The sequence below is a fragment of the Muntiacus reevesi genome, chromosome 4 (genome assembly GCF_963930625.1).
Source record: "Muntiacus reevesi chromosome 4, mMunRee1.1, whole genome shotgun sequence".
In the NCBI taxonomy this organism is placed as follows: domain Eukaryota; kingdom Metazoa; phylum Chordata; class Mammalia; order Artiodactyla; family Cervidae; genus Muntiacus; species Muntiacus reevesi.
In genome coordinates this window covers 143572463-143600090 of record NC_089252.1, presented here as the reverse complement: position 1 = coordinate 143600090, position 27628 = coordinate 143572463, and the positions used below count along the sequence as shown (strand labels likewise).

At 46.5% G+C, this 27628-nt stretch overlaps 1 protein-coding gene across 1 annotated transcript; it reads right to left on the bottom strand.

Moving 5' to 3' along the window:
* Window positions 1-1339: 1339 nt before the first annotated feature.
* Window positions 1340-8912, bottom strand: KRT2 (keratin 2). The gene is made up of 9 exons (XM_065932068.1): window positions 8280-8912; window positions 6779-6993; window positions 6353-6413; window positions 5456-5551; window positions 4657-4821; window positions 4250-4375; window positions 2957-3177; window positions 1796-1830; window positions 1340-1692 (listed from the first exon to the last, which is right to left on the bottom strand). The coding sequence occupies exons 1-9, from the start codon at window positions 8910-8912 to the stop codon at window positions 1340-1342; spliced, it is 1905 nt and encodes a 634-aa protein (XP_065788140.1).
* Window positions 8913-27628: the final 18716 nt, after the last annotated feature.

Below are 27628 nucleotides of genomic sequence, written 5' to 3'. Positions count from 1 at the left end.
AAAAAAAATTTTTAAAGACTTTTAAGAAGAGAATAAGCAATGCAAAAGGCAAAATATGCATATGAAAAGGTTTCTTCAATATTAAGAAATAAATGCTAATTAAAACAAAGGGATATTGCTTCACCATCATATTAGAAAATATTGATAACTTGGTACTGGCCAGGATAAAGTGACAAGGACTTTCTTGCAGAATGTCACTACTTTTTGGAGGACATTTGAGCATTATAAATTAGGAACTTTAGAAAGACGTTGTGTCTGAGCAAGTATTCTTTTCCTACTTTGAGAAATTTATTATTCATTTTTGGAAGAAAAATACGGCGAAAGATGGTTGGTGGTGGTTTAGTTGCTAAGTCGTGTTGGACTCTTTGCAACCCCATGGATTGTAGCCATGGACAGAGGAGCCTAGTGGGCTACAGTCCATGGGGTCACAAAGAGTCAGACACGACTGAGTGACTTCACAGCCACGATTCAACTGTACTCAATAAACCTCACAATACTTCCAGAACTGAAAATTCCTAAAACTTGCCTATGTCCTGGTTCATTATTTTACTATCAGAAAATAACTCTCCTAAGTACAAACTCCTTCCACCACTGACTTTTCCTAGTTAAGGAAAAGAACATCTAATCCGTGCCCTAATTCTCATTCTTTTTCAGTCGAGGCTCATCCTACTCTGTGTGTGTTTGTGTGTGTGTGTTCAGTTGCTAAGTTTTGTCTGACCCTTTGCAACCCCATGAACTATAGCCCACTAGGCTCCTCTGTCCATGGGATTCTTCAAGCAAGAATACTGGAGTGGGTTGCCATTTCCTTCTCCAGGGGATCTTCCCAACCAGATAGCAATGAGTAATAGCTCCTGGCTACTCCTGCCAAGGCTTGACATTAAACACACATCACATGCTATGAGTTGCAAATGAAGTTTATTGTGCAGACACCAAGACCACAGCACTTTAGATGCAGAGCCAACAAGAGGGTTATATACACAGAAGCATGTTTCCCTGGGGGCATCACCAGGGGAAAGGCACAGGCTTTGAGGTGGGGTGCTCAACAGAATACCCTCCGGGAGAAGGACCACCGAAAGGGCAATTGCAAGAAGGGGCAGGGAATGGGGGCAGGGCTGGAAGCACAAACCTAAACAATGCAGACTCTTCCCCTTGGGACAGAGGGTGTTACTGGCTCCAGCTGATTGGTTAGCTGGTTTTTGAAAATATTTCAAAAACCATAGATGGGCATCCCTTTGCCCCACAATGCCATGAGAGGTGGATAACAAGATCTGACTTGCTGTCAGTTAGATGTACAGAGACAGGCATTCTGGAGGGGGAGGGTCAAGGGCGGATTCCATCCTTATCTGAATGAGAAGGTCACGCTGGAACTGCCACCTTCACATGAGCCAGAACCACCCCTCTCAGACCCATAACCGCCTCCTCCAGAGCTGGACCCTCCTCTGGAGCCTCCTCCAGAGCTGCGTTTTCCTCCAGAACTGTATCCTCCTCCAGAGCTATAGCCTCCTCGAGAGCCACCTCCAGAGCCATAGCTCCCACCACCGCTTCTGGAACCAGATCCTCTGCCTCCAGAGCTGTAACTGCTGCTTCCAGAGCTGAATCCTCCTCCAGAACTGGACCCTCTACCTCCAGAGCCATAGCCTCCAAAGCCAGCCTTGGAGCCCACGCTTGAAGAAATGCTGCTGCTCGTCACAGCTGCAGAGAGACAGACAGCAGTACACCTCAGTTCCAACTGCCTTAGCGCCTCTGCCCCACTCCACCCCCAGGACAGGACCACTCCCCCGCCCCTTGCACTTACACACAGTCACGTTGCTGCTGAGGTCTCCAGACATCCTGCCAGAGAGAGAGAGAAAATAACTTGGGCAGAGCATTTAGGGACTCTGCGGTTTTACAACTTCCACCTACGACCACCCATGTCAACCTCAAAACTCAGCCACCACGGCCTCACACAGCCTACTTTCTTTGGTGCTGCCAGATGACAGAGATGGGCGCGGGCCCCATGTTTCCACACAGTCTGGTACCCCAAGTCATCTCAGTTTCTTGCTCTGATAAAACTGATCGAAAGCAAATTCACTTCTGAACTAGCAACCCATTGTTTTATTTAAATCCATCTTAGGGAGTCTGATATGCAGAATCCAAGCCTCACCAGAAATTCTCAAATGAAGACTCTTCTGTGAACATTCAGTTCAGAGAGAACTGCGACTCTGTACAGCCTCCCTGTCCTGCACTCCCACCCCGCCCTCCCCTACTTCATCTGAATTCTTTCCCACTTCATCTTGCAAGCCGGGGAGAGGAGGCCCGGCCTCCAGACAGGTAACCAGCAGCAGCCCGAGCAAAGCCAAAGCCGCTCCCTTTCTGTAATACTGGCTCTCTGGTGGACCGAGGAGCTTTTACCATCTAATTGCTTCAGCCAGACTGAATCACCAGGGGTACTGAGGACACTAACAAAGGTCTTAGACCACAGAGGAAGGAAAGGCTCCCTTCGGGAGGTTAACACGTGATTCTGTATGTCACTCAAGAAACCTGCAAAGAGCTAGATCTGGTGCCTGCTCTGTGGGCATGCCCCAGCCAGGCAGCACCTTCCAACCCACAACATCCCACCCTGGGTCACAAGGTGGAAGGAGAAGACGCCACACACCCTGCAGACCCAGAGACGATGTTTCAGTTTGTCAAGAACTAATCTGTGTTCACACCATCAGTTTTCGCTTTCAGAAAAGAGAAAGATTAATTTACTGCTTCATTTAATTTAAAATTTAATCTGCCTTGTTAGTCGTTCCTCACTGAGAAGCCTATAGCTCTGCAGCGCTGCTCTGAGTCCTGAATCTCTCCAGTGATGTCAGCTCTCAGCTGTCAGAAGGCCCTGCCCCTCCCTCTGCTTTCTCTGCCTCCACCTCCAGCCCTGGCTCCAGGAGAGGAGAAGGTGGACCAGGGTACCCTCTGGCTTCCTGGGGCCCCTCACCTGCACTCCTCGCCCTCCAGCAGCTTGCGGTAGGTGGCGATCTCCACATCCAGGGACAGCTTGGTGTTCATCAGATCCTGGTAGTCACGCAGCAGCCGGGCCAGGTCCTCGCGGGCTTTTTGCAGAGCCTCTTCCAGCTCACTCAACTTGCTCTGGGCATCTTTGAGGGCATTCTCTCCCCGCTGCTCAGCATCTGCAATGGAGTCTTGTACACTCTTACACTAGGAGAGAAGAAGAAAAGGTTTCTGTTGGGGCAGGAAGTGCAATCTGTCTTGGCAGAGGAGGAGAGGGAGGGAGCAAGGATGTGCAGGGTGTGAGAAGCCAGGATCAGTGGCCCTGGAAGTGTGTCACCAGAGAATTAATGCAAGTTACAAACAACTTGCTAAGACTTGCTGCTATCTCCGAGCCTCTGTCTTCCTAAGTCCCCTTTGACAGGACCCTTAACCATTTCCCCATCGTGACCTTTGATGCTCACAACCTAGGACCAGAGTTGTTACCCCATTTTACAGTTGCAGGTGCAAACACTGATGTGAATGGCTTCATAGAACTTCTGTTGCTTGTGGAGTCAGTTCTCTGCCCCACATTACCTCTTCCAGAGCTAATGTCCAAACCTAGCCAACCCCCTGCAGCACTCCCCGCCCCTGCATCACGCAGCCAGCTGTGCAAAGAGGTACAAATGGGAGGTGACACCTGTGATCTTTGATGAGCCATGACCTCTAGCTTCGTAAGACACTGTTCCATTTCACCCGTGAAAGCGAACAAAAAGTTAGCACAATTCTTTCCCGGCACTTAATCCCTACTTGAGAATGAGTCTTGAAAGTGAAAGCCGCTCAGTCCTGTCTGATTCTTTGTGACCCCATGGACTACACAGTTCATAGAAATCTCCAGCGGATCTTCCAAACCCAGGGATTGAACTCAGGTCTCCCACACTACAGGCAGATTCTTTACCTGCTGAGCCATAAGGGAAGACCAAGAATACTGGAGTGGTTAGCCTATCCCTTCTCCAGCAGATCTTCCCAACCCAGGAACCAAACCAGGGTCTCCTGCATTACAGGTGGATTCTTTACCTACTGAGCTATCAGGGAAGTCCCAAGAATGTCTCTTGATCACTCTAAAATTGTTCTAAGTCTTAATTATGTCAAGTCCAAGGTTTTTGTGATCAACATACACTATATTAGAATTTCTCTCTCTCTCATTCACACACACACACACACACCTGCACACAACCTCCCACCCCACCCTGAGCTGCCCTTAGCCAGGAGAACTGCAGCCATCCTAGGGCACAGACCCCACCTGCTTCTTCACTTGAGCGATCTCCCCTTGCAGCCTCTGGATCATGCGGTTCAGCTCGCTGATCTCCATCTTGACCTCCTTCAGGCTGTCTCCATGCTTTCCAGCAGTTATCCTGAGCTCCTCATACTGCATAGGAAGAGGAGGAGAGTTGCAGTTTGGAGAAAGCTCAGCTTGAGCCAAGAAAGTCTGATCTGACCAGGGAGGGTCAACCAAGTTGAGTGGGAGATGGGGGACCAGTGCCATACTTGACTGAGGGCATTTGGGGTACTACAGACACCCTTTCTTGGGAATGATGCCCAATTTCCACTAGACAAATCTACCAATAACCTTATTGTACACTTATTGGCTGGGCTGGAATGCAGCTCATTAGAAAGAGCTGCGGCTCTCCCTGCCCACCCAGAACGTGCCTTGCTGTGGTACACCGCCTCGGCCTCGGCCTTGCTCCTCTGGGCAATCTCCTCGTACTGGGCCCGGACCTCAGTGATAATGCTGTCCAGATCCAGGCTGCGGTTGTTGTCCATGGACAGGATGACGGTGGTGTCAGAGACACTCTGTTGCATCTGGGACAGCTCCTGCAACACAGGGAAGGTCTGGCCACGACGTCCCTGCCCACAGCCACAGGCAGTGAGGAAGAATTCCCCTCCCCCGGTCCCAGGGAAATGCAGAATCTCAGACTAACTATGTACTGGGTGGGATATAAAGTGAAATAGCCACCATTCCCAGTCAGGTAGTACTGAGAATTATGGGGAGGGGTCTGCATTTCTGAGCCTCCTAGTTAACAGCCTTCACCATTTATGCACCGTAATAAGTGCCCCCAGAAAGAAGCCATTTGATGGCAAATGCCTTAAGTTGTACTTCCTATTGCAGAAGTCATGTGTGTGCACTTGGGCAGGGAAGGGGGGAGTACATTATATTTTGACCTCTGAAATATATTGGATTTAAGAAGAGAAACAGGGTGAGTCTCTTCCTAAGGGGAGCTGGGTTGAGGAAATTTGTCCTAATGGAGCTTTACTTCCTGTGACATCAGAGAAGAAAGCTCCTCTCCTCCAAGACCTACACCAAAGAAGTTCCCGGTGGCCTAGATATTGGTCAGTTGAAGTCAGCCACCCATAAACCCCACCCACAGCCCCTTTTCCCCAGTGGGAGAGGATTTCCTTTGGGGTGAAGGGTAGGTAGCAAGGGTCCATTTAAGAGCAGCCTACTTACTGCATCAAAGAGCATTTTTGTGAACTCCACATCCTGCCTCAGCAAGTCCACCTTGGCCTGCAGCTCCACCTTATTCATGTAGGCATGGTCCACATCCTACAGGGAAGGTCAGGGTCTCTGGTGAGGCTAACAGCCCCCCACCCCCACCTTGCAGTGCTTTGTGTATGGGCCTCTCTACCACTCCTCCTCCCAGTCCCTGTCAACTGCTCTCCAAAATCCCAGGTACCTCAGATAATCCACATCCCCACAGGACCTCATTCACCATGACGTCCACAGTGCATCTCTGCAGGGGGCTACATGCCTATGTCACTGTTCACACTCCCCCAAGACCATCAGAGCTCTGATGGGACTGAGCTTTGTCAACCATTTTCTCCTTCCTGCTTGAGATGCTCTGTGTTTCCACCAAAGAGCATAACAGCCTCTGTGACTTTTAACAGTCCCCAACTCTCCCATCCTATCTATCCGTCCCACCTCTCCTGGATTTCACACCAAAGCTTCTGCAGAAACCAGGCTGAGAACCCACACTTCTGCCTTCAGGCTCAAACCTTTGTCAGCCCAACAGACTACATCTTTAACCAGGCAATCTAAGGAAGCCCCATGCCTTTCTTGGCCCTTTAGAAAAAAAATCAAGTGCTTTCTATGGTCATAGCTTTCAAGATCCAATACAGTCTTTGAGTAGGTAATTGATGGGAAATGTCCTAGCTAAAGTGCAGAAATTGCCTGAAGCTTGAACTACAGAGACACCTTTATTTCCAAGAGAACCAGCCATGGATATACTTCACCCTTTCTCTGGCTAGTGCTTTTTCACTCAGAGGTGTGCTCCAACCTGTCCATCTGGGCACGATGGGCTTTGATGCATCCTCACTCCCACCCCAACTATGACATCCTCTCATTCACCTTTTTAAGTGTCACAAACTCGTTCTCAGCAGCTGTGCGCTTGTTGACTTCATCCTCATACCTGTTGGTACCCAAGGACACTGCAGTTAGATTAGTACTAGTTTGTTTCCCTTTTTCTTCTTCTTTTCCTACTGGATTCACCCAAAATACTCCATTTCCTGGGACTATTAAAAAAAACACTTTTGTCTAAATTGAAATGATGATAACCCAGATGAGGATGCTTTCCTATATATTAACCATCAAACTTGTCAAAAACATGATCTCTAAAGCCCTAAATGTCTCCCTCCCAAACAATCAGCAAAGATACAGAAGGTTCTTCCCTTTATCCCCACAAATGCAACTGGGAGATGAGTGGTTTTCTGGGGCAATGATTGGATGGGCTCAAATCAATGTTTATCTCCACTTAGTTTTTACTCTGCCACTTACTTCTTCTTAAAATCCTCAACAAGATCTTGCATGTTTGTCAGCTCTGACTCTTGTGACATTCTTTCTGAAGAAAGCTTGTCCAAATAACTCTGCAGTTGGCTGATGTACCCCTGGAAGAGGGGTTCCAGGTTGGTGGTACGGGTGCCCACATCAATTTGTTGTAGCAGTTCCCATTTGGTCTGCAGCACCTGGTTCTGCTGCTCCAGGAATCGTACCTGTGGGGACCAGAAGGGAAGCACATGAGCTCTGGGTTGTCCTTCCCACCAGCAGGCCAGGGTCAGCTCTGATTCTCCTTCGGAAGCTAGGGAAAACCACGTGGCTTCATCCTCACCAGCTGCATGCTGGATCATGCCGGGCCGAGCTTCTGAGCTCTCTGTCTCCATACTTGGAAAGTTCTGTAGGCTCCTAAATGTTACATCTGGCACTCTCCACGCAGAGAACACTTTTTCCTACTTTCCCACCCACTATTTCGTTTGCAGCTGCTTTCAAAACTCCATGCCATCTCCCCCATCCCGATCCTACTTGAATTCTCAGCAAATGTCCCATAAATCCTGGGGAAAATCAAAAGCAAGCTTTCACTGGCACTGCTCCTAAGGGTTATGAGTAAACGGGCAGGGTTCCTCCATCTGGTTTTTAAGAGCCTTGTAAATTTCTTAGACAGGTTTCTCTGCCTTGAAATGGGAGAGAACACTATCACACTCCAAAGTGACATCAATTAAAAACTTTGTGGTTTATAAAACTAAGAAAGCTTCTCTTGAAGGCAGAAATTTCACTCATTCCTAAATAGATATTTCAGGCTTAGCTTCCCAGAATTTAATAAGAGCAATAACTCCTAGGGAAGGAAGAACAGTCTCAGAAGACATTTTACCCATCCCCTCTAAAACGTTTGACTTGAAATAGTCCATTTCTTGTCTGTGTCAGGTTGTTTTTTTTTTTCTTTTTTATGATTTTCAGAATTTTCCATTACTAAACAAACATTAATATTGTTTGTTTAGGCTGAGACAATAAAGCCAAAGTCACAATTAATTCCCAACCACAGACTATTATGGAAGATGGAGGCCATGAAGCCTGCATCTTTCCCCTGTGGATACTGCCGATTACCCAGAACAGTGTGACCGCACCTGCTGCTGCTAAGTTGCCTCAGTCGTGTCCGACTCTGTGCGACCCCACAGACTGCAGTCCACCAGGTTCCCCCGTCCCTGGCATTCTCCAGGCAAGAACACTGGAGTGGGTTGCCATTTCCTTCTCCAATGCATGAAAATGAAAAGTGAAAGTGAAGTCGCTCAGTCGTTTCGGACTCTTAGCGACCCATGGACTACAGCCCACCAGGCTCCTCCATCCATGGGATTTTCCGGGCAAGAGTACTGGAGTGGGGTGCCATTGCCTTCTCCATACTGCACCTATGACTCCTTAAAAAATGAATCTCTATCATTTGCTTTTCAATTAGCACTAAAAGCAGGGCATCCTGAGCCTCAGAGGAAGCCAGCTTCTCATGACTCACCTTGTCGATGAAGGTGGCAAATTTGTTGTTGAGAGCTTTGATCTGCTCCCGCTCCTGAGACTTCACGTTCTGTATCTCCGGGTCAATTTTCACATTGAGAGGCTGCAGGAGGCTCTGGTTGATAGACACTTCGTGGATACCTCCACCAGGGAATCCTCCAGGTCCGAAGCCACCAGGACCCCCGAAGCCACCAGGACCCCCAAAACCTCCAAAGCCACCACCACCTCCAAAGCGGCCTCCACCAAAGCCGCCGCCACCAAAACTGCCTCCTCCAAAGCCACTGCCGCCTCCAAAGCCACTGCCTCCTCCAACGCCGAGGCCGCCTCCAAAGCCACCTCCTCTGCCACCAAATCCTCCATAGGAGCCAAAGCTTCCACCTCCTCCAGCCACGCTAATGGAGGTGCTCCTGGACCCTCCAAGGTTAACGAGACTCCGACTGCTAAAGCCACCTCCGCCGAATCCGCCTCCGCCGAAGCCCCCGCCGCCACCGCCATGGCGGCTCAAGCAGGAGAAGCTGGTTCCTGATCGCCGGCTTCCACCGGAGACCACGGCCGAGCCGCTGCTGAAGCCCCGGAATCCTCCTCCACCTCCTCCTCCTCTTCCTCGAGACTTGTAGGAGATCTGACAGCTCATGATGCCTTTGCCCAGAGAGAGAAGTTGCAGTTCCCGAGAGGAGATCCGATGGAGACTCGGTGCTGCTGTTGGAAGACTGTCATGGTCCCCTTTTATACCGGCCAACTAGGTGTTGGTGAGCATGGGTGTGGGCCCACGTATGCAAGGGTTTGGTCTGCCTGCAAGCTACTCCTGGTGAGTGATTATCAAGCAATAGCCATTAAAAAATCTATTAATCAGCTCCATCCCAGAAGTTGCTTTGATTGCAAACTTCTGTTTATCTGAGCATCTGTCACGCCATTTGATTTTTGTAAAATCATCAAAAGAGGAGGTCAGGATGAGAGTTTCTCAATCTGGAAAAGAAAAAAAAAAAAAAAGGGCATTCTGCAGAATGCTGCTCCATGCTCTGGACCAATCCAAGGGAGGCCAGCTGCCTCTAGGGCCTCTGGAGGCTCGCCACCCAGTTCTGCTGATGGAAGAGATGACAGGCTTAAAGACTTCGGAGCCTCCTCAATACTAGCCTCAGTGTTCCCCCTTGCTTTTTCTTCTGTGCCAGGAAGAGTCTCAACAGGGGATTTTTCAGAGCATGAATGCAATATGGGGAAACACACAACTTCTCACAGAAAGAAGTTGACCACGGATGCTTCAAAAGAGTTGTCAGCTTTCGGGCTTCCCTGGTGGTCCAGTGGTTGAGATTTTTCCCTTCTAATGCAGGGAGTGAGGGTTCGATCCCCTCTCAAGGAGCTAAGATACCACATGCCTCATGGCCAAAGAGCCAGAACATAAACAACAGAAGCAATACCTTAACAAATTCACTAAAGATTTTGAAATTTAAAAAAAAGAAGAAGAAAATAAAGAAAAAAAGTTGCCATTTTGCAAAATATCTTAACTATTCCCACACCAGGACTCCACAGTAGCCAGTCACTGAGAAGAGGAGAATTTTCCTTCCTGTAAGCAGGTCTTTATAACTATCAACTCCATGATTTTTCTACATGAAAACCCAGAGAATGAGGGGCTTCAGGGAAGCCCCTCTGTCCCTGGGTTTGTCTAACTCTGGGTACCCAACGAAAGATTGCAATCATAGGCTTTATGCCACTCCAAGATTCAAGTGTACATTGCTTCAGCCATTTATTTAGTGACCATGTATTACTCGGTGATCATGCTAAGCAGTTTGGAAGCTGGGCTCTTCAATGACACCCAGAGATGGATGAACATCAGAAGACCCATCAAGTCACCAAGTATACAGAGTCTCCATGTTAAACTCAACCAAGGTCCTTCCTTGGTCTATGTGGCCATATACATAGGGGATGCAGTATGCAGTACTAGAATTGAACTTAATGTCAAGCATTCTGGATTTGAGTCCCAAGTTTTCCCATTTACTGGCTCTGTGACTTTGAATTAAATGCTAAGGTTCTGTATTCTTACCTATAAAGTGGGGAGTTCATTTGAACTGTTTTGAAAACCATGACACACAATACAAGTGTTAGGTCTCATTACTGTTTGGGGTGAAACATAGATATCTTCTCTTCCTTTCACCCTTAGCATCTTATTCTCCCATCTGATGGCTATGACTGTGCACCTCCACAACCATGCCACAAGTTACAGATTTCCCTAGGATTTCTCAGATCCTAGGGCAGAGCTAGCATAAAAGAATGTAAAAACATATGCTTTGAGACTAAGTCCCAGTTTCATTGTATTTGAGTTAAATGACCTTGGATAATTCATAATACTCTTGAAGTCTTGGTCTCCTCATCTATAAAAGTGAGTAAGAAGAAGAACATAGCTATTGTAAAAGCAGAACAAGATAAGCTCATGTGCTATGCATAGTTCTTAGTTAATAGCAGAAACTCAGTAAGTGTTATTTACCTTCTTACATCCCCTCTCCCAAGTGTCCAATCCTAAGTCTCAACTAAGTGGCCAAAGTAGGGAAGAGATGACTGACACTGAGCTCTTCAGGATATTTGGTTTGCATTAAGACAACACTGAATTGAGTAAATGAATGTGCTTGACTTTTTTTCCCCAGTCTGGCTTATATAATCATGCATATAAACCATAGGCTAAAAGCTTTAGAGTGAACCTCAATCCAATGTCAAATGTTACCTGCAGGTATCTGAACAATGCCCTAAAGGTCCATTACACCACTGAGGCAGTGCCAAAGCCATGCCAGCCTTGGTGGGGCTGGGGGAGGGGGGTTCTTAATCCTCTGTAGAAAAAAGGAACAAACATCTGCGGAGCCTCTACCATGCTCCAGGCTTGTGCCAAGCACACCGCCTCGCCTCCATGCTCTACTGCTCTGTAATTCACCCCGACTGACTCTCCCTCCCATGCTCACTGCAGGCACCTTCCCTTTCTAGATCTATTTGCCAGGTTTTGAAACTCAGGTTTAAGAAGGAAGCACCCTCCTCTTCTCTTGAAACATGAAGGGTAGAATTAATGCAGATTGTATGCTTTAGAACATATTTTGTTTCCATTTTAAATTTTACATTTTATATAATCTGAATATGCTTTTCTAGATAACCTGGTTTGCATTCTTTAAGGCAGTGAAATCCAAGTTAAGACTCTTGATTCTCGTTATGATTTTGTGACTGACTTCCATACAGCTCTCAATTTCTTCATCTATAAAATGAGAACGTTTATCCTAGACGCCTAATGGGCCAGAACAACACTAACCTCTTGGTATAAAGGGTTTCAAGCTTTGCTATCTCTGAAAACAGAACAGGGATCCTGTAGGATAAAGTCCTTCTTCTGGCTCCTCAATTCTTCTTTCAAAGAGTTGCCGGCAAGCCCAAGCCTCTAAGTGTTTAGTTTTCCAAAAGCACATTCTTTGGCCAGTGGAGCAGAAAAGCAAACCTCAGTGTTAAGCAAAAACGGGGTGCACTGTTTAGCCAGTGAGAAATTGGTATGGATGCTAACCTCAGATTCTCCCACTGAAACTTAATTTCCCCCTCCCTAAACTCCCGTACCTGCCTGTGTATCTCTGTTACAGTCACATCACCATCCTCCTTGGGTTACATTGAGCTGCATCCTTGGGCTGCCACAGGGAAGAATATCACTTGCTTTCCTGCTACTGCGGCCTCAGATGTCCCTTGCAGTTCTAGTATTCTAATTGGGAATTTTCTGATTTCCAGCAGATCTGTCCAGACAATGCAAGGTTACACATCCCAGCTTTGTTTTCCATAGACTCGACCAATAGTTGAATGAACTCAGCTCCTGTTCATTCATGCTACCTACAAGTCACTGGACATGTGCCTTGTGGGCTAAAATGCTATCTAGTTAATACTATCACTCCAACGTGTGTGCCTGTGTGTTCTCACCCATATGTCTTCATTCACACAGAAAGAGCCAAAAAAAGGTCTTCATGAAAAATTCATGTTGTCCCCACCCCTTGTTCCAGCTAAGCTATTTTCTAAACTAAGTTCTCCCCCTTCTCTGGCATCAATATTCTTGCTTACCCATTATCCATATAACCACCCTGATATGGAAGGATAAGACAGCCATCAAACTCCCCCTCCCATCCTGGTTAAGATTTCAGAAAAAGAGAGTCATCATCATTATACTACTCACTGCTTCCCCACAGTTCAGAGACTTCCCCGGATTTTCCCAGATTAAATCTGCCCCCCGCCATCTTACTCAACCCCTCACTTTTGGGGAGCCTTCCTACTAATCCTAGATTGCACCGCTGCCATTCACAGCTACAATTCACCTGCTGTGCCTTTACCTGGGAACCTGCCATTTCTTCAGCAGTTCCCTATGCCAAGTGCCCACTGGAAGATGCTTCCATTCGGATGCTTTCAGCCCACACTTTTCCTCCTAACCCCAGCTTCCATCTCAGTCCTTCCCCATCATTTTAAGCTGCCCCTGTCTTTTGTCTCTTTCAAGGCTCCTGTGTTGGGTTGGCTCAGAATAATACTGGGAGGAAGCAAGTGAAGAAATACTGTCCCCCTTTTAAAAAGTGAGAGAGAGAAAGAGAAAAGTATGGTGGGGAAAAAAGTGGAACTGTAGAAGACCAAATTCAAGAGACTCTTGCTCTTCAGTCTAGCAACAAAGTTCTTTGAGATGCCTTCAGAACTGTAAGCACTGGGATTCCTTGTTTTGGAAGAAATGGCCAAAGGTCTTGATTCTAGTTGGTACCTTTGCTACAGGAATTTTTATCAAGAGGGGGCGAAAAAGAGGATAATTGTTCAAAACTCTCTGGACAGTTTTTCACTTTCCCCATCAAAAACCATGGGTCTTCCAAACTCTTCTTTTTTCTTTTCCCAACACTTTATTTGGAAAACCTATCAAGCCTACCTAACATCCATTAGAAGAGCAAATTAACATCCATATTCCATTGTAACATTTTCCATAGCTCTTTATTTATATAAGTATTAATTTTTTTAACTCTTGACACTTTTGAGGGTAACTTACTCTCAGATTATGAAATTTTACCTTCAAATATTTCCTCATGCAACCTGAAGAATAACACAATTTTGCTATATAAGCATGACACAATGATTGAACTCAGGAAATTTAAGAGTGGTATGTCATTTTCTGATATATGGTCCATATTTAAAAATTCTCCCCTTATTCCAATTCAGTCCTTTATAGCTTTTTTCCTTTTTAAATCAGGATCCAGTCCAAGATCTCAGATTCTATCAATTTGTCTAGAGACAAACTCCTTTAAAAGCATTTTCAGTTCAGTTCAGTTCAGTAATTCTGAAAATTCAAGTCATTCTTCTTTAGAGAAGCAGTGACTGTTTACTGGAGCTAGTACAGTCACTCATGCAAGATGTATTAAATTCATGACACGAATTATATTTTTATGAGCCTTAGACACACTTAAATTCATGAAGCAAATTATGTTTTTATGAGCCATAGCTCACATACTGAACCCATCAGGCATTCAAAGCAGCCTATTTGTCCCTATTTAGCAGTACTTTTATAAGGTAAGCAGTTTAATGAACTGGGAAGACCGTGTTTAGTTGTAAAGGTCAGGTCTGTCTGCCAGAAACTAGCCATGTGACTTTGGCATGTCTCCTCTCTTACCAGACTTCCCTCTTCTCACCTGTGGACTGAGGGGTCTAGAAACCAACAGGAATGGGAATAACATCACATGTGGGGTCAGAGAAGCTGCAGCCAACTGATTCCAGAACTTCGGGGCAGCCCTTCACCTTTCTAAGTCTTGGTTTTCTTGTCTGTAAAATCAGCGGTCCCCAACATTTTTGGCATCTTGGAGCAGTTTTGTGGAAGATAGTTGTTCCGTGGATTTGATTCAAGCTCATTACATTTATTGTGCATTTATTCCTATTGTTATTTATTTATATTATTATTACATCAGCTCCACCTCAGATCATCAGGCATTAGATCCCAAAGGCTGGGGATCCCTGTGTAAAATGGAGTCACTGGATTCAGACCCCTACGTGCCCCCCCATTCAGAAGTCAGTTTGTGCTTCAAACCAACATTCAGTTCAGTTCAGTCTCTCAGTCGTGTCCAACTCTCTGCGACCCCATGAATGGCAGCACTCCAGGCCTCCCTGTCCTTCACCAACTCCCGGAGTTTACTCAAACTCATGCCCATCAAGTCGGTGATGCCATCCAGGCATCTCATCCTCTGTCATCCCCTCGTCCTCCTGCCCCCAATCCCTCCCAGCATCAGGGTCTTTTCCAATGAGTCAACTCTTCGCATGAGGTGGCCAAGGTATTGGAGTTTCAGCTTCAGCATCAGTCCTTCCAGGACTGATCTCCTTTAGCAGGGGGTAAAGCCCTGACTGCTGAAGCCAACTCTGGGAGAACTTGGAAATCAAAATCCACACTCTGCTTTCAATAATTTTTCTCACAGAGGAGCAGGGAGGCAATAGCAGCAGCAAAGCAAATGAAAGGCAGCCAGAGAGGAGGAAGAAGGGCAAGTATCTATGACTTCAGCTAACAAAGGGAGTTTTAGCATCAGGAACACCTGCCAGGTTGAGCAACTAGGATCTGAATGGCACAATTTTCTTATGTCTTGATCCTCCACTGTGAGTTCCTTCAGAGTTTATATTCTGTTTTTCAAAGGTACCTAGAAACAAAGTTGATTGATAAAGTAATTATCTGTTTGGGCTTCCCCGGCAGCTCAGCAGTAAAGAATCCACCTGCAATGCAGGAGCCACAGGGGACCTGAGTTTGATTCCTGGGTTGGGAAGATCCCCTGGAGGAGGGCATAGCAACACTTCAGTATTCTTGTTGGGAAAAATCCCATGGACGGAGGAGCCTAGGGGGCTATAGTGCATGAGGTCACCAAGAGTCGGACACAACTAAAGCGACAGAACAAGCGTATCTCTTTGAAATAAGCTTTCACTAAGACATAATCTATTAGGTACAAAATAAGCTACAGGGATGTGGGGAATATAGCCAAAATTTTATCATAACTATAAATTCAATATAACCTTTAAAAGTTGTGCATCACTGTATTATACACCTATAACATATAATATTGCACAGCAACTATACTTCAATAAGAAATAAAAACACTACTGACAGTTCATTTTAAAGAAGGAAACAAATAGCATTTCATCACCTCCAAATTCTGACTCTAGCAGCTAAAATTCAAGTTTACTGCTTCTGCTTTTACTCTTTCACTCTCCTTGGTGTCAGAGCTTACCAGCAGACCCGGGAGCAGGTGGAGGACTTGACCTCTTCTTCTAGGACTCCACATTAGCCATAAAACTTCTTCTTAACGATTTTGAGGAAAATCTAATTAATTAATTTTAAAATGTTTTAGATTCAGAAAAGAGTCTGTCTGAGATTTGAAGTCCCCCGGATGTAAAATCTCCAGAATCTTTCTCTTTTGCGGGGGATAGGAATATCTTTGCCCTTTCTGACACTTCCCTGATGCCCTGATTGTTTAGGTTTTCTACTTTGGAGTGAAGGTGGATGGGGGAGAGTCTGTACAGAGCCCACCTTCCCCACCAGCCCTCCACAACAGGACCTCAACTGATTCTTAAATACTAAAGTGTAAGATGCTGAGGGTTTCCTGGGCTCCATTTTCCAGGGTGGGCCCCACACCGCCACACCCAAAGTTCAGGGCCCATCCTCTGAGACCTGTTACTATAGCCATGGCATGGGTTCGCTGCCCGTACATTGGGTGCCCCCAGAGGGCCAGGACAGTGTCTGCACTTCGCTCTGCAGGTTTAACTCGATGCCATTCACTCTGAAACAGAAATACGCTTCTCTGGTAAGAAAAAGAGATGATGTGTGGATACTAAGTTGCTTTAGTCGTGTCCAACTTGGTGCGACCCCATGGACTGTAGTCCACCAGGCTCCTCTGTCCATGGGATTCTCCAGGCAAAAGTACTGGAGTGAGTTGCCATGCCCTCCTCCGAGGGATCTTCCCGACTCAGAGATAGAACCCACGCCATTGGCTCTGAAACAGAAATAACATTTCTCTGGTAAGAAAAAGATGACAGTGTCAGACTTTTGTGCTGGGATATTGAGGAAGTGTGTCTTGGCAAGTCCCTGGAGGCACATCATTGCCAACATTTTCCCTTGTCCTATTCTGTGATTCTGAGCAATCACAAGTCCCCTTGTCCGTGGGCAACAGAGAGGAGTGTCAAGTGTGGCCAAGCGAGTCTCCCTGGAGACTCCCTCCCTCTTGGGCAGTAGACGAAGCATCCGGAGTTACTGGCCTTTGGAGGGGACAGGAGTAGTTTGTCACTTCGTTTGGCCTCCTTAGCAGGATCTTAAATATCTCCCATCCCACAGCACTTTGTCCTTCATGGGATGTTGTTTACGTTCCTGGTCTCCAATCTACTAACAGTTCTATGTGAAGAGAGTTATTATAGATGCAGAAACAGAGGCATGGGGGGGGTCTGCTGTAATGACACAGGGCTGGTGCTCAGGACACGTTTTGTTTTGTTCTTCACTGGGATCCCAGCATCTCTCCAGATACCAGAGGATCTGGGTCAGTCCACCTCCTCCTGCTCATGTCAGATTTCCCTTTTGCTGAAAAGCTTTTGCTGATCCATCCCAGGGGTGCTACTCCCCCTAACGCTGTGCTCCTTCACTTTGTCACACCTGTGCCCTATGTCCATCTGATTTCTTAGCGCTGATTTCTCAAGTGCTCAAGCCATGTTTGTGGGTCTTCAGCCCACAAACTCCCAAGCTGGGATATTAAACTGGAGCCCATGGAGCTGTCCATGGGTGGGCTCTGGGCAGTTCTGGCAAAACTGGCTGCTTGCCTGGGACTGTGCAGTTTCACTGAGGAGACAGATCACAGACAGAGACAGCTCTCCCAGATCCTCCTCAGGGCCCATGACCCAAATATCTCACACATCACTATCCTGAACTGATCTCGCCTCCTTGTATCATGAACCAGCCCCAGGCCCGACTCCTAGAACCGGCTTCGGCACACTGTTGCCTCAAATGTGCCAGCTGACTCATCTCTCTCAGGCCACTGCTTCCCAGCTGTGCATGGAGGCCACAGCAAGAGGACTTTGCTGCGTCGGGATGCTCAGGGTTTCTGCTCACACCCAAGAGGGTGGAGATGCTGAGCAGGTAGCACAGAGAAGCGGAGGGCTGCTATGGGTGTAGGCAGTTAGGGGGAGAGGGAGTGTGATAGATTATCAGACAGAGTGTGAGAAAGAGGGGTGGTCCCCTGCCCCCTCTCAGGTTCCAGGAAGTCTGTATGTTACCAGCTAAAAAGGAAAGAATAGCTTGACATCCTTCCCCTCTATACAAAGTGTGGATTTGGCTCACAGCCCCCTTCACACATCATTGCAGGAGACAGCAGGGAACTGCCAAGATCTCTGTAAGAACAAGTTTCAGGGGCCCTCCTGTTTCTCTCTTTGAGCGCAGAGGCTCAGGAGGGCTCAGCATTGAGCCCAGGTGTGCCTTGACAAAAAGATTTAGTGAGAGGGGCGTTCACTCTTGCCCAGTCCCTGGGAGCCCTGCTCCAGGGGCCATGGAAAGTGAGGAGTGAATCAAAAATGCCATTTGGGAAGTTGTCGCCAGCACCGTACTGGAGTCACCAAACTCTCTAGGGTTGGTCTTAGCAGTGGTGGGAAAGCTGGGAGCTAGAGAGTGTCCTAGGGGCTGGAGGGTCATCCAGCGGCAGACACTGGGGTGGGCCTGAAGCCCCTGGGAGGAGCAGCACAAGGCAGTAGAGAAGTGGGGGGTAAGTAGCCTGTCCTGCCTTTGATCTCAGTGTTGTTGAAGCACCGCCAGGCTGTCTGCACAGTATTTTAACAGTTTCCACACCCTTGGGGGTTGATCTCTTCCTCACTAGTCATCCTCCTCCTGTATTTCCCACCTCCACTTCCCTTCTGCCCAGATCAGCCGCTGGGAGATGGAGCTTAGTTGGATCCCAGGATTATTCTGTACCTTCCTGATCCTTGTTCCTGCAGGAGGTTCCTCCAGTCCCTCCACTCCACAAGACCCTGGTGCATCTCTGGTGTCCTAACCTTTGTGGGGCAATGGCTTCCCCAGCAACAAATTGAAGACCATCATATTCCAATGCGCTGGCTGCTTAAATGATCCTGGAAAAGCAAACTCTGCCTTTTCCCTAAAGCTCAAACAACCATCTGCCCAGGGACTGAGCAAGTCTCCACCAGTTTCTCCTGAGAGCCAGAGGAAGGAGTAACACTGGGCAGCAGAAGGGGGAAGGTCTGGGTTATCCTGATGATGAGATTGGTGGGAGATGCCAGGTGAGGTTTCCTTACTGGTGTTTTAGCAGCAGCACTCAGCTCTCTATCTGGCATTGAGAGGAGCACTTCCCCAGTGCCGGACAGACCAGGGCCCTCAAAGGAGAGAGGAGGGCTTCTCATTATCTTCTGCACTGTGCGGATCCTGGTGGGAAAGTGTGAAAAAGGAGCTCCTGAGGCTGGGCCAAGGCTGGGCCAAGTCTGAGCCACCTTGTTCTTACCAGGTGGTCGAAACACAGGCTTCCAGACACTGGGTCTGTGGGGTCCCTTCCTGTCTCTCAGGTCTTCTCCTTGACTTCTGTCTCATCATAAAAGTGACCACATTATCCCAAGAGAAAAGAATCCACCTCTGTTGAGGGGGAGGAAAGCTCAAACGCTAAAACACCCTTGAAGGTGACTCTGTGTGCTGGGTGAGGAAACGGATTTGTGTCCCACATCTGGGTTGAATCCCAACCCTAACGCCTGTTAGTTTCTTGACCTTAGAAGGATTACCTACCTGTTCATGGCCTCTAGTTCCTCCTCTGTACAGTGGGCATAATAGTACTATTTACTTCAGAGAGTTGATATAAAAGTAATAAACTAATTGGCATGAAATATTAAAATAAATGAAATAGCACATGTAGCACTTAGCACAATTTCCAGCAGAAAGCAAATGTTTCTACTTTCTTACTGTCTATAGGAGTGGCCAATAATGGCTAGAAATTCCAACACCATGGTAATAAAATAGAAATGTTACTTTGTAGGCTGCATCTTGTCACCTGACCATGCAGGCTTACCTGAATCTCACAAGCCCACCTCCCAAGCCCTCCTCCCTGGAGGTCCCAGTTGGGTGGTCAGCTCAGTCCTGCCTGGGTGTTAACCTGCCACTCACTGTAGAGCTAGTGGTAATGGTGCTAAGACATAATCCTTCCCTCCAATAGATGAGTGTTTCTTTTATATAATCCTGTTGGGGAATTTTTGTTTGGTTTTTTTTTTTTGGCTTCACCATGTGGTATGAGGAACTTCCCTGACCAGGGGTCAAACCCCTGCCCCCTGCAGTGGAAATGTAGAGTCTTAACCACTAGACCACTAGGGAAGTCCGAATGAGTATTTCTTTTAAGAGGAGGACTCTTGAACGCATCAAGACCCAAAGAATGAGGTTATAGAGAAGGAGAGTCAGGACTCCACTTGTCCCCAAGGAAGCTGCCCCTCCCAGGTCCCCCAGCTGCACCTCTGCTTATGCCCCACCCCTACTCCAGCCCCTTCTCCAGAAAGAACAACAGTGGAAGGGATATCAGAGCACCCTTGCAGATGTCACTTCATCTCGACCATCTCCAGCCGCCCATTTCACACAGGAGCAAACTGAGCCTCTGAGATAATGCTGAGATCGGCCTGTGGTCACCAGACAAGTCACATGGCAGACCCAGGGCTTGCACCAGAGTCTTCAGGTTCCACAGCCTTCTGTAAGCCCCACTTCTGCCCACTCCACCCTCTTCTGCCTGATCTCTGCTCTCAACACAAAGTTTTCATGAGGCTGCTCTGCCCCTCTGAAAGGCCCTCCTATATTACTGCCCCTCTGAAAGGCCCTGTCTATATTACTAACAATCAGAAGCATGTTAGAGACCACCTGATGGTAACTTCCTTCCTTTTTAAGATGAAGAGACTGAGTTCAGTGACTTGTCAAGGCCACGTGACTAAGGAGTGCCAGAGCCATCTCTGCCACCCAGCCACCCCACCCCTGACAGCATGGGAGTTCAGAGCCAGAAATGTGCCCAGAAAGACCAACAGCAGGGGCTTAATAAATAGCCCCACCCCAAAAGCTCAAAGGGAAGCCTTTTATGCAGAACAAGGTGCCTGCTTTATCTTTCATCTCCTAGCGGCTTTCACTTCAGTTGCTCAGATATAACTAAAAACTCAGTTATGCTACCCTAAGTGGCCAGCAGACCTGAAACCTGCCCTTGCCCTGTTATCCTTGTTCTGTATACACCAAGTGGTTCCATTGTCTAAAGAAGCTTCCTGCTGGGCGAGCAAAGTTCTGAAATGGATTGTGAGTGATATACATGCTCAGGATTTCAGAAGTTAATCTAGTTCTATTTAGCTGGTTAAAAATAACTGCATTAAAAAAAAAAAAACTGCATTAGAACAAAGTTAGTTATTATTTTCTTATTTTCATAATACAATGCATTTGAGACACAGACTGTCTTTTATGTAAGCAAACATTTTAAGAAAATTTTAGTACAACTAAAATATATTTTCATATATTCATATTGTATATATTTTCATATATTCTTATACCACCAGCAGGGCATACTGCCTGTTTGTTGACAGCTTCAAATATTTGTATACCATACAAGTACATTCAAAGAGGTTTGGAAGGCAAAGAGTTATGTATAAAGATGTCCATTTAACTGTTATTTAAATCCCATGGACAAAGGAGCCTGGTGGGCTCCAGTCCATGGGATCGCAAAGAGTCGGACACAACTGGGCGACTAGCACACACACACAAAAGCTCTGTTACCCACAGTGATGAAAAATAAGAAATAAGTAGGAACAGTGTCCTTCCCAAGCTGCTAAATCTTCCACTGCAAAGATTCCCCCAGGCTGTTAAGGCCTCAAACTGACTGCTCCTTCTATTCACTTGTCTGTGGCTGGCCAGGAAAGGGGCTAATGGTTAGTGTCCAGAGTCAGGATAATCCAACCCTTGCTCCATCAGAGCCTCACTAACCATAGGCTGGTAATTGTCCTACCATGGTGTGGACTGGCTTCTTCCCCTGGTCCTGCACACCTCTCCATGGTGGCACGTGGCAAGTCACAAGTGACAATGAGGTAGCAGAGGCTCCTGCCACACCACCTTGTCTCCAAGCCTCACCATGGCAACGTGTTTGTGCACCATAAAGTCAAGAGAGATCCCTGAAGAGAAGGCAGCCAAAAACAGGGCACTCCCCTGGAGCCCAGAGGGGTTTCTCTAATCCCAAACACACCTTTGCAGTTAGCAGAGTGTGAGTGGAGACACTCAAATGTTAACCTGTTGATCGGAGTGATTTCAACTGCAGGACCATCTCCTGCCTCCTTAAGGGACGTTGGTGCACTATGTGTCCTTTCCACTCAACCAGAACGTTCTTCCAGCTCCACTAGGTGCAGAACAAAAGGCAATCAACTCTGCTGACAGTAGGAGAAATTAAAGCTGACACCAAAGGGGACTAATCAACAGCCTTATTGCACACAGAGCAAAGAGGAGGAGAGTAGGAATGTATAGGTTGTTGGATCCAGAAAGCTAAACCAGAGACTGCCCCCGCCCTTGACACACCCCTCTCACCTTCCAAATAGTTGAGGTTAATTAGGGACTTATAACTTAGAGGATGGGCAAGAACAGCCTCACCTCAATCCTTGTCTCATGCACACCCTGCCATGAACAATCCAGGGTCAAGGACTGAACTTCAGTGTCTTCTTAACTGAAAAAGAGATGTTCTCCAGATCACCTATCAGATCAGCTCAGTCCAAGACCAAACTTTTATACTTTTTAAACCATTGGGGAAAATACTTTGGAAGTTGACTCCGAAACTTAAGGAAGGAAAAGAAAGGAAAATGAATATGGAGTCTTTGGGAAGGTAATGGGGAAACAAGGAATAAGTCTCAAGGTTGGAAGTTGTTCCAACCAGGGTTTGACTCTTCTGAAGCACGCCTGCCTGGGGAAAGGCCAGTCTACTCAAATATGTCCAGTAGAGATTAACTCATCATCACAGGGCAGCCCCTGCACCATCAGACAACTAGACCTCAGTGAATGTCCTTCAGAGTGATTTTTATCACTTCTAAGCAAGAACAGCCCTGACCTTCTACTCTGCAACAGTGGTGTGGTCCATCTTCAGTGAGAGTGACCTTCACACACACCTTCAGTCACTTTTGATTAAGTCTCTTCTCTGCCCCTGTTCTTGCCCCTGAGCTCACACTAGCTCTTCAGTGGGTCATTTGAACTTTTCAAATGCTTATGACTGAACTTGACACCCAAGTTCAGTCCCTCAGAAGTTTTCAACTCTTTGTGACCCAATGAACTGCAGCACACCAGGCTTCCCTGTCCATCATCAACACCCAGAGCTTGCTCAAACTCATGCCCATCTAGTTGGTGATGCCGTCTAACCATCTCACCATCTGTCATCCCCTTCTCCTCCTGCCTTCAATCTTTCCCAGCATCAGGGTCTTTTCTAAAGAGAGAGAACTTCCTCCCACCAGAGATCTCTATACCAAAAAGGATTTAGCTACTTCTTTAAGTCTTTACAACTAACAGAAAAGAACCAAGAAAAACATCTTTCTATTATTTATATTTTGTTATTATTCCCAAGAAGCTTTCTGAAACACTCAAATTACATATTCTTCATTCCCACTGCCCCTGGGAGCTGCTGCTTTGGGGTAACCAACACAGGTTCCAGCACTGTGTGTAAAAGAGCCTTCGTACCAGCAGAGGACACTCCAGACTGTCAGGACAGAACTAACAGGGCCTATTGACAAATTGGAAACAGGGCGTGGGCACCAGGGAGGGGAGGGATTCCCCTAGGTGAACCTGGGAAGGTCACAAGTTAACTGAGATGGCGCCATTTCTCTGATAATGGGCTGGCAGGGAGTGCCGCGTTCCCTGCAGCAGATATGGGAGGGGCAGACACAGTGACACATAGCATCCCAGGGCAGCTTCTGCATCCATCCTTCCAAGGAACAACCAAAAATTGGTAGCACCATCCAAATGTCTCTTGGGCATCTTTACTCTCCCTCAAGGAAGCAACTTTATAGACCTCTTCTCTAACCTCCAATTGTAGTCAGCCTGTCAGCCATGCCCTCTTCACAAGGAGAGGGGCTTGGAGTGTCCCCTTCATCCCTTGGAGGTGGTGGTGTAGTCACTAAGTCATGTCTAACTCTTGCATCCCCATAGACTGTAGCCTGCCAGGCTCCTCTGTCCATGGGTTTCTCCAGGCAAGAATACTGGAGTAGGTTGCCATTTCTTTCTCCAGGGGTTCTTCCTGACCCAGGAGTCGAACCCAGGTCTCCTGCATTGCAGGCAGATTCTTTACCAACTGAGCTACAAGGGAAGCCCTGCCCAAATCCCATCCACATTTCTAAGGTCCTCTCAACTTGTAGCTTCCTCAGGAACCTTCCACTCACCCTTGACTCTTCTTCCTAAAATGTGCTTGTCTTGGTTTCCATGACACCGTGCTTTCTTCCTTCTCCCATACACAGTGACTGCTCCTTTAGGCTCTTTTCTGATTTCTCCTTCTTACTCTGGTCCTTAAGCAGAGTGGTCTTGGGATTCTGTACTTGAATCTTCTCTCACTCTCAAGAGAATAAATTTCTTTAATGTCAAATGAAATAGAAATTAATAAAAAAAAAATAGTTACACAATTCAGGGGTCCCTATAAGCTATTCTGAGATGGAGATAAGGCCTTTCCACAATCTCTCCTCCTCAACACACAGAGAGAGAAAGAGAGGAAGAGAGAAAGAGAGGGGGAGAGAGAGAGAGAGAATACAGTTGAAAATATGTGCCTCATATTCTCCCCTGGATGCTCTAAGAATATTCCCATTCCCAAAATGCCCTAAAGCAGCAGTATTAGCATAGGGATCTTTTGGAAATCTGTGGAGACAGTTTTTTGCTTGTCACTGATATTGGTGGGCGGGGGGTGGGGGGAGCATTTGGTGATTTAGTATGACCTAGCATGATCCTATGCTGGACCTCCTGAATAGCTTTTGAATGCTCCACCTTTTATAATGGTTCAATTCAGAACCCAACCCATGTCGCATATACAGACACAGTGGCTATGCTCAGTTTGCAGATACACTGAGTTGTTGAGAAATACTGCTGCTGCTGCTGCTGCTGCCAAGTCGCTTCAGTCGTGTCCGACTCTGTGCGACCCCATAGACGGCAGCCCACCAGGCTCTGCCGTCCCCGGGATTCTCCAGGCAAGAACACTGGAGTGCGTTGCCATTTTCTTCTCCTGTGTAAATCAAGAGAAGTCTGTATTTTCCCCTCATTAGGAAGTTTATGGGAGTTTTCACTTTTTTTGGAATATTATGTCATCAATGGTATTTAGATTGTACATACAGCACACCTGCATTAGTCTGCATTTGTAGCTGGTTGAACACATGGTGATTCTACCTGTCAGTGCAAACATCTTATGCTTTCTTACATTTCCTAATAGAGCCCTGCCTGAGAATATACAAAGTGAAATATATAGAGTATTACTACCAGTTTTTTTTTTTCAATTTGTGTCTCCTTTATATTGCAGTTAAAACGTTGTGTTGATTTAATTGTGTACAATTGTAAGATATACCATCTAAGTTTTTCTTAGCACAGTAAAAGGATGCTATTTTATTTTTGTTATAAAAACAGAGGCAATGAGACTGATACCCTTAGAATAGCTAAACAAAGAATATTCTTTTTCAAAATAAACTTTCAGCAATGTCACAGAGTTCCTGTTAAGATTTCCATGCATGTTTTTGATAGAACAGGGCATAGAACTATGAGACTTCCCCTTAGTTCCTCCAAGGGGCCAACAGAAGATACCCATTTCAGTTAAGACTGTTCTGGAAAGTTACGGTTTCTAAAATTTAATGCAAAGCCATAAGCTCTGGTTCAAGGCCACCTTTTGGAATTCTCTCTTCCAAGGATGAGTGAACAGTCCCTTGTGAAGGCTAGTGAAGACACTCCCCCATGGAAGGAGTAAGGGTGGCAGAATTGAGCTAAGCTGAACTAGGGTCTGAGAGGCAAAGGCTGTAGGAATTGTTGCTGGATTCTATTGTTAGAATAGAATAGGGGTGTTAGACAATCGTCTTAGGCCTAGGTGTGTGGGAGAGGAGGGAGTTACTGTGTGAGGAGGAAAGAAGGAGGAAAGTCCTTTCTTCTCCAGAGTTAGATGACTCTCAGAACTCTATTGGAGAGGTGGCTGTGTAATAGCCACACATTTATGAAAAGAAACTTGGACCAGTTATGGAAGGAAGTCTCCATCCACTGACCTAAAGCCAGAAACATCATGACCATTCAAGGAAGAATAACAGCCCAAGGGAAGCCCCAAGGCTCCATCAGCCAATGGGCAGAGGGAAGGACTCTGTTCTCCCAGCTAAAACACAAGGAGCCAAGATACATGTATCCAGACCCAGGGAGAGGAGGTGTGTGCAGATATCTCTATGAAAAGTGAAAAGTCACTCAGTCATGTCCGACTCTTTGCGACCCCATGGACTGTAGCCCACCAGGCTCCTCCATCCATGGAATTTTCTAGGCAAGAGTACTGGAGTAGGTTGCCATTTCCTTCTCCAGGGGATCTTCCAGACCTGGGGATCGAACCTGGGTCTCCCGCATTGCGGGCAGACACTTTACTGTCTGAGCCACCAGGAAATCCCACCAGCAGTTATCTCTAGGTAAGGGTAAAATGCTAAAACTGGGTCATAGGATGTGGTATGAACAGATTCCACAGGACATATGAGAAAGGAGGATAAATACATATGCACATTTTTGCTTGTGTGTGCATGGATACCCAAGGAACTGTGGTTGCCACATACAAAAGGATCTTGGTGATGAAAGATCAAAGACTTTTTATCACACAGTTTTGTTAGTGGGTTTCCCTCCTGAATATTATTACTTGAATAAGCTGTGAGCATCAAATCCACACTGGACCTATCCAGGGATGAAATAAGGAGTCTAAGATTTTGAGACGTTATCACTAAGACGCGGGGAACCTCAGTATCTCGGCTGAATAACTCCTGAGGAACTATGACTGGTTTTGTGGTCTTCAAGTTTTCTCCATTTTAACCCATTTCTCCCATGTATTTTTGGCTTTCCTACTGGAAGTTCTCTGCAGTTCTCCCTCTATTCCTTCTTCTGAGTTCTTTGATGGTTTACTCTAACTTTCAAACTTTGATGATTTCAGTTTATACCCCTAGTCCCAATAATTACATGGATAGAGTGGAGACACCTCAAAAGAAGTAACTCAGCATTTCTCCCCACCTGCTGTCTTGCTGTATTCTCTGTTATTATCCAAACCAGGAACATGGAACCACCCTCTACTCCTCCCTTTGCCTCATCTACCTCCCCAACCCATATCCAATCCATCACCAAGCCCTGATGATTCAATTCCTAACTACCTCTGGAATGCAGATCCTCATCCTTATTTGTGGCCACTCTGCCACCTCTAAGGACTTGAGCTGAGATGCAAGCCTTGTTTGTCTTTTGTCTGCACCTTTGGAATAATCCTGTAACAAGTCTTCCTACCTTCAATATGGGCCTCTCCAATTGGGTCTGTGGAGAAGGAAATGGCAACCCACTCCAGTATTCTTGCCTGGAGAATTCCATGGATAGAGGAGTCTGAAGGTTATAATCAATGGGTTTGCAAAGAATCAGACACAACTGAGCAACTATCACTCACACTCATTCAATCTGGTCTGAGTGATCCCTCTAAAACACCAATCTAACCATGTCACCCAATCATTAAATCCCTTTATTGTCTCTTCCTTATCTGTCACAGCTTCTCAGTCAAAAAATATCTTTAAAAAATGACACTTCCACAAGTAGATCTTCCATTGGCAGACCAAATTTCTTAGGGTATACTCATGAAATCAACCCTGAATATTCACTGGAAGGACTGATGCTGAACCTGAAGCTCCAATACTTTGGCCACCTGATGTGAAGCAGCAAATCATTGGAAAAGATGCTCGGAAAGATTGAGGACAGAAGGAGAAGGGGATAACAAGAGGACGAGTTGGTTGGCTGGCATCACTGACTCAATGGACTTGTTTGAGCAAACTCCAGGAGATAGTGAATGTCTCAGGAAGCCTGGCGTGCTGCAGCTCATGGGGTCACAAAGAGTCGGACATGATTTAGCAACTTAACAACAAAAATACTCAAGTACATGACAAACTGTGGTTCATGCTCAATTCGTATTCAAGTAGCATAATGTAACCCATTTTCCTCCCTTCAGTTCAGTTCAGTTCAGTCACTCAGTCATGTCTGACTCTTTGCGACTCCATGAATTGCAGCACGCCAGGCCTCCCGGTCCATCACCAACTCCTGGAGCCTACCCAAACTCATGTCCATTGAGTCGGTGATGCCATCCAGCCATCTCATCCTCTGTC